Here is an 11,424-nt window from a genome sequence, read left to right as displayed (position 1 = left end):
TGTAATCATTGTGATGAAATAAGTTGTATGATTTGTTGAATGTAAAACTGATTATCTGCCCTGTAATTTTACACTCAATCCACAATAAAAACTTAAAGAAAAAACAAAACATAAAACCTTTTTAAACAACATAAAATGTGACTATATACATAGATCTCACAAGATGGAATACACAAGAATCAAATTGACTACATCTGTGGGAAGAGATGGTGGAAAAGTTCAATATCATCAATCAAAACAAGGCCAGGGGCTGACTGTAGAACAGATAATCAACTATTCATATGCAAGTTCAAGCTGAAGCTAAAGAAAATAAAAACAAGTTCCTGAGTCTCAAAATATGACCTTGAATACATCCCACTTGAATTTAGAGACCATGTCAAGAATAGATTTGATGCATTAGATACTAATGACGAAAGACCAAAGAGTTGTGGGATGACATCAAGAACATCAAACAGGAAGAAAGTAAGTGTTCATTAAAAAGACAGGAAAGAAAGAAAAGACCAAAAAGGATGTTAGAAGAGACTCTGAAACTTGCTTTTGAAGGTAGAGAAGCCAAAGTGAATGAAAAAAATGAGGAAGTAAAAAAGCTTAACAGAAAATTTCAAAGGGCAGCTCAAGAAGACAAAGTCAAGTAGTATAGTGAAATATACAAAGAACTAGAATTAGAAACCCGAAAGAAAAGAACACGCTCAGAATTTCTCAAGCTGAAAGACCTGAAGAAAAAAATTAAGAGTAAATTTGCCATATAGAAAGATTCTATGGGCAAAATATTGAATGATGAAGGAAGCATCAAAAGGAGATGAAAGGAATACACAGAGTCACTGTACCAAAAACAAATGGTCGATGTTCAACCATTTCAACAGGTATCCTATGATGAAGAACTGATGGTACTGAAGAAAGAAGTCCAAGGTACACTGAAGCCACTGGTGAAAAACAAGGCTCCAGGAATTGATGGAATACAAATTGACACCTTTTCACAAACTGATGCAGCCCTGGAAACACTCATTAATCAATGCCAAGAAATTTGGATGGCAGCTACCTCGCAAACTGATTGGAAGAGATTCATATTTGTGTCTACTCCAAAAAGGGATGACCCAATAGAATGTGGAGATCTTCGAACAACATCATTAATATCACATACAAGTAAACTTTGCAACAGTATGTCAAGAGGAAACTTCCAGAAATTCAAGCCAGATTTAGAAGAGGATGTGAAATGAAGTATTATCATTGTTGATGTCAGATGAATCTTGGTGGAAAGCAAAGAATACCATAAAGATATTTACTTGTGCTTTATCAATTATGCAAAGGCTTTCAGTTGTGTGGACTATGACAAACTATGAATAACAATGCAAAATATAGGTATTCCAGGATGCTTAATTGCGTTCATGAGGAATCTACGCATTGATCAAGAGGCAGTTATTAGAACAAAACAAGGAGATACTAAATGATTTAAAGTGTTTACGAGTAAAGATATCAGTTTGAGGACTAAGGTGCACCTGACCCAAGCCTTGGTATTTTCAGTTGCTTCATTTACATGTGACAATTGGACAATGAATAAAGCAGACCATGGAAGAATTGATGCATTTGAATTATGGTGTTGGAGAAGAATGTTAAAAGTAACATGGACTTTCAGAAAAACAAACAAATCTGTGTTGGAAGAAGTACAGTCAGAGTGTTCCTTATAATCCACAATAGTGAGACTTCTTCCATATTTCAGACATGCTATTAGGAGTCCCTGGAGATATCATTCTTTGCATCCATACATTGACAGGTTAAAGCTGGATTCAGAAGAGGACATGAATGAGGGATATCATTGCTGATATCAGATTGATCTTGGCTGAAGCAGAGACTACCAGAAAGATGTATACCTGTGCTTTATTGATTATTCAGAGGCTTTCAATTGTGTGGATCATGACAAGCTATGGACAACACTGCAGAGAATGAGTATTCCAAAACACTTAATTGTACTCATGAGGAGCCTGTACATAGACCAAGAGGCAGTTGTTGGAAGAGAACAAGGGAACACTGAATGGTTTAAAATTAGGAAAGATGTGCGCCAGGGTTGTATTCTTTCATCATATTTATTCAATCTGTATGCTGAGCATATAATCTGAGAAGCTGGGTTCTATGAAGAAAAATGTAGCATCAGGATTGGAGGAAGGCTCATTAACAATCTGCAATATGAAGATGATACAAACTTGCTTGCTGAAAGCGAAGAGAACTTAAAATACTTACTAATGAAGATCAACGACCACAGTCTTCAGTATGGGTTGCATCTCAATGTAAAGAAAACAAAATATCCTCACCACTGGACCAATAAACAACTTTCTTATGAATGGAGAAAAGAATGAAGTTTTCAAAGACTTCATTTTGCTTGGATCAACCATCAACACTCATGGAAGCAGCAGTCAAGAAATCAAGTGACGTATTGCATTAGGCAAATCTGCTGCACAAGACCTCTTTAAAGTATTGAAGAGCAAAGATTTGAGGACTAAGGTGAACCTGACCCAAGCCATGGTATTTTTAATAACCTCATATGCACGTGAAAGTTGAACAGTGAATAAGGAAGATCATAGAAGAATTGATGTATTTGAGTTATGGTGTTGGAGGAGAATACTGAAAGTACCACGGACTGCCAAAAGAACAAACCAATTTGTGTTGGAAGAAGTATAGACAGATTGCACCTTGGAAGCCAGAATGGTCTGACTTCATCTCTCTACTTCGGACATGTTATCAGGAGGGACCAGTTGCTGGAGAAGGGTATCATATTTGGTAAAGTGGCGGGTCTAAGAAAAGGAGGAAGTCCGAAGACTCCCAACAAGGTGCACTGGCACAGTGGCAGCATCAATGGGCTCAGGCATAGCAACGATTGTGAGGTTGGCCCAGGACCAGGCAGTGTTTTGTTCTGTTATGCTATGAGTCGGTACCAACTCAATGGCACCTACCAACAATAACAAGGCTCTGGAGAAGAATATCATGTGGAGGGTCAGTGAAAAACAGGAAAAGCCACAAGGACTTTGACACATTTTGCCCATTGACACAGTGGCAGCAGCTATGGGCTCAAACATAACAACTGTGAGGATGACATAGGATCACACAGTGTTTAGTACTGTTGTGCATAGAGTTGCTATGAGTCGGAACCTACTCCACAACACGTAATAAAAACAACACAACAATCTCACATACTCCCTACTTCAAGGCCCAGTCTAGGTGGGTGTCCTCTCTGAAGGAGTTGGATCAATTCCCAGGAGACCAAAGGTACCAGCTGGCCTGGAATGGGACTGCAAAGTGTGTGTCTCCATTTTCTGTTACCATCTGGACAGGTCTTTCTGGACTGTGGTGTCTCAGCCCCTTTACCTGTAATCAGGAAACACGTCCAGTTCTCGGGGGGTCAGCTTCCGAAATCCCAGAACTGTATCCTTCCAGGAAGGGTCCTACAGAAAGAGGAAGGAACAAAAGGATGGGTGGAAACCAACAAGAACTCTAGAAACTCATATAGAGTTTCTAGCATTTATTTACATCAGGCCATTTTAGTTTCACAACAACTCATGGAGGTAGATATTATTCTTCTTTTCATTGTACAGAGGGACAAAATGAGGCTAAGAGAGGTTAAGGTCACATAGCTAGTAAGTGATGAAACTGAGATTTGAACCCATGCACTTCAGCTCCAGAGTCCAAGTCTCAACCACTATGCTATAATAAGGATAAGAATAAGAGGGAGAGAGAGCAATAGGGTGAAGGTAAGAAATGAAGAAGAAAGATAGCAATGAGGGTCACCAAGGGGTAAGATAAGGAGGTGGCAGAGTTTAGGGTCAAACAACCCAGATGGAGATAAAAGTTCCACTCTTTACCAACATGAACAGATTCACTGATTTCTAAGAATTCTCAGGTTTCTTGTCTGTGTCATGAAGCTGGTACTATGAAAGTAACTCAGATCATGTGGGTAAGGCCCTGAGCTTCATTGAATAAACAATAATAGAGAGCCTGGTGGAGGGGGTTCTGGGTACAAGTCAGACCACCCTCTCCAAGCAGTTCATCCTTCCAGCCCATGACGATCTTCTGAACACAGTGGGTACCATGCAGTCACCAAAGGCCTACGTTCACACCTCAGCTCTGTTAATATTAGCTTTGTGACCTTGGGAATGTTACTCAATTTCTCTGAGCTTCAGGACTCTCATTTGCAGGATAAGGGTAATGATTGCCAGACCTTTCTTCTGAGGTACCTCTGGGTGGATTTGAACCTCTTACCTTTTGGTTAGCAGCTAAACACATTAACCATTTCTACTACCAACGTACCAAGCTTGCTGCCATCAAGCTGATTTGACTCACGGCAACCCTCCATGTTGCAGAGTAGAACTACATTTCATAGGGTTTTCAAGGCTGTGACCTTCCAGACACAGACTGCCAGACCTTTCTTTTGGTGGTGCCTCTGGGTGGACCAAACCGCCAACCATTTGTTTAGTAGTTGAGCGCTTAATCATTTTTGCCACCCAGAGACCCCTTAAGGATTTTTTATTCCTTGTTATTGTGAGAGGTGTAGCGCTGTGGGTTAATGCGCTGGACTGCAAAGTCAGTTTAAACCGCAGGGTTGGTGGTTCAAGCTCACCACCTGCTCCTCGGAAACCCTATACAGGGTCGCTATAGGTTGGAACCAACTGGACAGAACTTAACAACAACAACAATTGTAAAATAATGGGGACATGACCTGGCACATAATATATACTTTGGAAGTTTCTGTATTAGCATTGTATTCCATCTTTATGAAAATCCCTATGACCCCTAGTGACATAGAAAACCTTTTGGCTTAAACACTAAACATCCACAAGTGCGGAACGTATTTTACATCTTTACAAAGGGGCTAGTACTATTTATTAGAAGATCTCTGCCAATATAATAATAAAACTTGAAACAAAAATATTTTTTTTTTAAAGTACAAATCTAAAGTGAACCTATTTTGAATCCAAGAGTCTGACACCTATAAGGGTCAAAGTTCTGCCCTGACTCGGGCCCCTGCAGAGTCTTTAAACAAGGCTCTGCCTCCTGCCTTGGACTCCCCTCACATTCAAGAACACCTCGCTCACCGGGACGGCTTCATGGAAGAGGTTGTAGCCGGAGATAAGGGTCAGGCCCATTTTCTCAGCGTTGGGAGAATGGATGTGGCTCAGGAGGTAGTTGAAGGTCTGCTGGTTCCAGTCCCTAAAAGAGACACCCAAAATCTTAGTCACCTAATATCCCTAGCTGAACAAGGAAGCTCAGAGGGACAGTTTGCATAGGGCCATGACTAGGCTGCTGAGGATGTATCCAACACTCAGAAATCTAGTGTTCACTCCTGCAAAGATCCATATGCCTACAGATGGTCCACCTCTCCCAACTTCCACTTTTTTTTCATACATGTATATATGTATGTCTACACGAGGGGCTTTAGAAAGCTCATAAAAAAATTCTATTATCTTTTAGTCCCATTTTTCCATAAACTTTTTGGAGTCCCCTCATATATATGTATGTAGGTCAGCATATATGTGTGTGTGTGCTTATGCTTGGTAAAGTGGAGGGTCAGTGAAAAAGAGGAAGACCCCCAATGAGATGGATTTGCACAGCGGCAGCGGCAATGGACTCCAGCGTAGGAATGATTGTGAGGTTAATGCAGGACCTGAGCAGTGTTTCCTCTCTGTTGTGCATACAGTCACTATGAGTCGGTACCAACCTGACGGCACCTAACAACAACATGTGTATGTGTAGACCCGCATATGTACACATATATATACATACACACACACATATGTATGAACCTTTGAAAATGGGAGCCTATGTGAGGCAGAAACCTGTCAGAGAAGGAAAACTCAAATCTTTTTCACTAAAAGGAGTGATAGGAAAGTGGTAAGACTGCACCCTGTCAAGAGGCAGAAAACTTGGGAACCCCTCTCAAGTTCTAGCGCTCACAGATTTCAGTGTTTTTGTTTGGCCTGCCAGGTCAGACCCTGTAAGGGTTTGTTCTTGTTGATGAACCCTGAGGTAGGTACCCTATTGGCAGACTCTGTCCCACAGGCCCCCAGCCACCTCTGGACCCCCACTCACGCCTCCTGTGGATTGAAGTGGTCGCTGAGATAGGGCTGCCAGAGACCGGCAGCCACGTCGGTAGTGGTGAGTGGGGTGAAGCGGTCTGCGTAGACCATTATGTCCAGCGGTTGATGGGCTGAGTGGTAGAGTTCGTGGATGCAGAGGGCAGTGGACAGCCCAATGACCCCTGCTCCAATCACTACCACGCGCATGGTGCCGGCTTGCCTGAGGGGAAGAAGGATCAACAGGGCATCATTACAACCTTCTCCATCATCTCGCATCTCACGATCATTGCCACCTTCTTCTGAGCACTTAGAAATTGCTGGACACTGCAAAACTGCTGCCCATGGAGTCAATTCCAATGACCCTGTAGGATGGAGTAGAACTGCCTCATCTTTCCCCAGAGTGGTTGGTGAATTCAATTGCTGACCTTTCAGGTAACAACCAAGCACTTAACTATACCACCAGGACCCTTGGACACTGCTAAGTAAGCCCTTTTCAAATTTGATCCTGACAGTGAACCCATGAACAAGAGTTATCATGTTCCCATTCCACAAATGGAAAAACTGAGACACAGGGAGGCAAACTCACTTATTCGAGGGCACACAGTTGGTAAGTGATACAGCTTTACTGGGGAGCCTCTCCAGCCACACCCTCCCCAGGCTGGAAACAAAGGCCTAGCAGAGCTCCTGGCCAACTGTGGGTTAGCTGGTCTCGGAAAATGGGAGTTGGCTTTGAATCTCAGCTCTGCGACCTACTGGCTGTTGACCACAAGCAAGATGGTTCCTGAGTCTTATTATAGATGGAATCGTGCACCACTAGTGTGGCACTGTAGGATAAGCACTAGACCACAAGGTCGGTTTGAATCACAAAGTAAGTGGATTAAGTTCACCAGCCGTTCCTTGGAAAACCTGTACAGGGTTGCTATGAGTCAGAACCAGCTCAACAGCACTTACAACAATAATAAAATATATGCTGTCAATCCTAACTCTATACATGTGGAAATAAACCCATCTGGGAATATGATTTTTTTGGTAATGAGACTATATCTGTATAGGCGAGTTTTCAGCTAAACATCTCTGTGGTATAAAAAGAGCAGATAAGGGTCAGAGAAGAGAGCACAAACAGAAAGGAAGATAGACATCATGTGAAGATTGCCAAGGAACCGAGGGACAGAAGCTGAAAAGAGACAAGGTCCTTCCTCCAGAGATGACAGAGAAAGCCTTTCCCTGGAGCCTGCACCCTGAACACTGAACTCTGAGACCTGGAATATATCCCACCTGAATTTAGAGACCAGCTGAACAACAGATTTAATGCATTAGAACTAATGACAAAAGACCAGAAGAGTTGTGGGACATCAAGAACATCATACAGGGAAAAAAGCCAATGGTCATTAAAAAGGCAGGAAAGAAAGAAGAGACCAGAAAGAACGTTAGAAGAGACTCTGAAAGTTTCTCTTGAGCATAGAGAATCTAAAGCTAAAAGAAGAAAGAGCTAAACAGAAATTTTCAAAAGAGCCCCTCAAGAAGACAAATTAAGTATGACAATGAAATGTGGAAAGACCTAGAGTTAGAAAACCAAAAGGGAAGAACATGCTCGGCATTTCTCAAGCTGGAAGAACTGAAGAAAAAAAACCCTCAAGCCTCAATTTGCAATACTGAAGGATTTTATGGACAAAATATTGAATGATACAGGAAGCATCAAAAGAAACTGGAAGAAATACACAGAGTGACGATACCAAAAAGAAATGGTTCTTTCAGGCCTGGTTTCCCTTGCCATCTGACTGTGCATTTAAGTCCTATGGCACTATGGGGAAATGGGACAATAGAGCAGCCTATATGAACCAGATCAAGGGGTACAGTCAAGTCTTCAGGGCCGATGATCCAAGATTATCTGAATTGACCAAGGCCCACCTGGGAAGAAGTGAAAGAGCAACTAGAAAACAAACAAAGAGCTCTAAAGACACTGGCTGAATTTGAAGAAACAATGAATGAGAACTGGAAGAAAGAACTACAAAAACATAGGGAAAAACTGTTAAGTGGAAGTGAGAGCTCATCTAAAAAAAGACAAAGAAAAGGGAAAAGAAATCTGGTAGGTATTCATCTTCTTCTTCATCAAGCTGTGACTTCCGGCAGTTCTTCAGATTCTGAGGATAAAAAAAGAAAACTTGGAAAAAGAACTGTTAACATAAATCTTCAGAAAGTTCCATGTCAGAAACGGAGTCAGACAGTAAGGATCATTTTAAGAAGAAAAGGAAGTCAAAAGCTGCAACTGAGAAAGAAAAGGATCTGAAAGGACTTGGCAAAAAATAAAGATGTATCCTGAAGACAAACCTGGATCATCTGAGTCCTTGTCAGAATTCAATTACACTGAGGAGGTACGAGCAAAAAAGAAGAAGAACGCTACGCAACACAATAAGATAAAGAAGGCTGCTAGTTCAAGTTCTAACTCGCCACAATGTCAAGAAAAATCAGGATTCCCTTGAAAAGAAAGTGCGATGTCTAAGGACATTTCAACTGTGAGAAATATGACATATTTACTGAAGTGCATGAATTTTCTTGTTTTAAAAATGATTCCTGGACTTTCAGTAGTCACTCAGATGCCACTGTGTGAAAGGATCATAATCGCTGCCTGCTGCTTGAATATCTTTTTTTAGTTCCTTCCTTGCTTAATAGCTCTAGGAAATAGTACACTACAGTCATACTAGTAGTTACGATCATTGATATTGTTAAGTGCTGTGGAGTCACTTTCGACTCATAGCGACCCTGTATTGGGTTTCTGAGGAGCCACTGGTGAGTTTGAACCGCCAACCTTGTGGTTCAAACCAACCTTATGATCGAGTGTTTGTCCTACAGCACCACACCAGTACTCTGGTGTTTAAGATACTTAGGGATAAAGTGAGTATTTTTTACTAGAAGTATCTAATTATCAAAGTATCTAATTAAGGAGCTCTAGTAGTGTAGTGGTAATGAGTTGGGCTGCCAACCTCAAGGTCAGCAGTTCGAAACTACCAGTGGCTCCGCGGGAGAAAGATGAGGCTTTCTGATCCCATACAGATTTATAGCCTTGGAAACCCTGTTCAGTGTCACTAGGAGTCAGAACTGACTCCACCGTACTAATCAACAACACCACCAATCTAATTATCAATAACAGAAATTGAAACTGGACACATCTTTAAGATGTGTTTAGAAATATCCGATGATCTAGTTAACGTTTTAAACTATGGATTACACTTGTGTATCAAACTTCTTACACTGTAGATAAATGTATTTTCTTTTCTTTTCCCTCATATATGTTCATTTACCAGGGAAAGGGGCTTTTAGGGAGTGGGTGGGTGGTTTGCTATCTCTTTAGCTAGTGGAATAGTATTCCTTGGTCCTCACACATCCTATTTTTGTGGCTGCAGAAGGTTGGAGCTGGACACAATCAGAGCTTAGTGACATCCTGGGACTTTGTCTGCATGCTTTGAGGGAACCCGAGAAATAGCCCTTTGCAGCATAAACCCCAAAGTCTCTGAAGTTTACCTCCACTCTAATACTGAATATTTTTTAGCATTAGAATGTGCTGTGTCATTTGAATTAATTTTGTCTGTACTTTGACCTTGGAGAGTAATCATTTCAAATAGACACTGGTACTTTTTGAACTTGATAGTTAAAAAATTCTAAACTGCATGTTTTATGCTGTTACATTTTCACCAGTTATGTAACTGATGTAGTTATTTTTTCTATGGATTTTGTTTAGACTGCACGTTTCACTGTTGTAACGCCTTATCCTTGCTATGCTAAGTTCATTTCTGTGTTTAATGGCATACTTTCTGAGAGATTTAGAATGTAAAGAGACTTTTTATGTTGTTTTCCTTTCACAGCTTCAAAATTGAAGCTGAGATTTACCATATACAAATTTGGTGGCAGGCCTGGTTGCCAGAATCTTTGTAAATATGATGTTTTAAAAGCTATTACATAAAGCTATTGCCAGAATCTTAGTAAATATGATGTTTTAAAAGTTTTTTGTCTTTGTATATTAATAACATTATGATAAGTTAAACAATGGAAAAAGAAAAAAAAAAAAAAAGGAATGGTTGATTATCAACCAGTTGAAGAGGCAGCATATGATTAAGAACCGTTGGTATTGAAGAAAGAAGTCCACTGAAGACATTGGCGAAAAACAAGGCTCCAAGAATTGATGGAATACAAACTGCAATGTTTCAACAAATGCACGGCACTGGAGGCACTCACTTGACTATGCCAAGAAATTTAGAAGACAGCTACCAGGCCAACCTATTGAAAAAGATTCATATTTGTGCCCATTCCACAGAATGGTTACCCAACGGAATGTGGAAATTACTGAAAAATATCATGACTATCATATGTAAGCAAAATTTTGCTGAATATCATTTAAAAACACTTGCAGCAGTACATTGACAATGAACTGCTAGAAATTCAAGCCGGATTCAGAAAAGGACCCAGAACTAGGGATATCATTGTTGATGTCAGATGGATAGTGACCAAAAAAAGAAATACCAGGAAGATGCTTACTTGTACTGTATTGACTATGCAAGGGTATCCAACTGTGCAGATCATAACAAACTATGGATAACAATGCAAAGAATAGAATTCCAGAACACTTAATTATGCTCACGAGGAACCTGTATATAGACCAGGCGGCATTGGTTCTAACTGAACAAGGGGACACTAAATAGTCTAAAATTAGGAAAGGTGTGTGCCAAGGTTGTGTCCTTTCACCATACTTATTCAATTTGAATGTTGAGCAAATAATCTGAGAAGCTGGGGTATATGAAGAAGAATGAAGCATCAGGACCGGAAGAAGACTCATGAACAACCTGCAATAAGCAAATGACACAACCTTGCTTGCTAGATGCCAAGAGGACTTAAAATACTGCTGAAGAGCAAAGACTATAACATTCAGCATGGATTGTGCCTCAATGTAAAGAAAACAAAAATCCTTACAACAGAATCAATAAATAACGTCATGATAAAGGGAGAAGCAACTAAAGTTGTCAAAGATTTCATTTTGCATGGGTCTGCAATCAACACTCATGGAAGAAGCAGTCAAAAAATCAAAGGATGGATTGCATTAGACAAATCTGCTTCAAAAGATCTCTTTAAAATGTTCAAGAGCAAAGATGTCAGTTTGAGGACTAAGGTATGCATGACCCAAGTCATGGTATTTTCAATGGCCTCATATGCATGTGAAAATTGGACAATGAATAAGTAAGATGGTAGAAGAATTGTTGCATTTGAATTATGGTGTTGGAGAAGAATATTGAAAGTGTCATGGACTGCCAGAAGAACAAATAAATCTGTATTGGAAGAAATATAGCCAGAATGTTCCTTAGAAGCCAGGTTA

General features: G+C 40.4%; 1 protein-coding gene and 1 pseudogene across 1 annotated transcript in view; one reads left to right on the top strand and one right to left on the bottom strand.

Moving 5' to 3' along the window:
- DAO (D-amino-acid oxidase) overlaps positions 1–6,270 on the bottom strand; it is a 21,921-nt gene extending 15,651 nt beyond the window's left edge. The window contains exons 1-3 of the mRNA XM_006870431.1: positions 6,076–6,270; positions 5,082–5,196; positions 3,358–3,434 (exon numbers count right to left, since the gene is read on the bottom strand). Of these exons, the coding sequence (XP_006870493.1) occupies positions 3,358–3,434; positions 5,082–5,196; positions 6,076–6,269 (386 nt within the window). The 5' untranslated portion in view covers position 6,270. The remainder of the gene's footprint in view (positions 1–3,357; positions 3,435–5,081; positions 5,197–6,075) is intronic.
- Positions 6,271–7,865: 1,595 nt separating this feature from the next.
- LOC102829878 lies at positions 7,866–8,542 on the top strand (annotated as a pseudogene).
- The last annotated feature ends 2,882 nt before the right edge of the window (positions 8,543–11,424 follow it).

The sequence above is a fragment of the Chrysochloris asiatica genome, unplaced genomic scaffold (genome assembly GCF_000296735.1).
Source record: "Chrysochloris asiatica unplaced genomic scaffold, ChrAsi1.0 scaffold00142, whole genome shotgun sequence".
In the NCBI taxonomy this organism is placed as follows: Eukaryota; Metazoa; Chordata; class Mammalia; order Afrosoricida; family Chrysochloridae; genus Chrysochloris; species Chrysochloris asiatica.
This window is presented reverse-complemented; position numbering and strand designations above follow the sequence as displayed.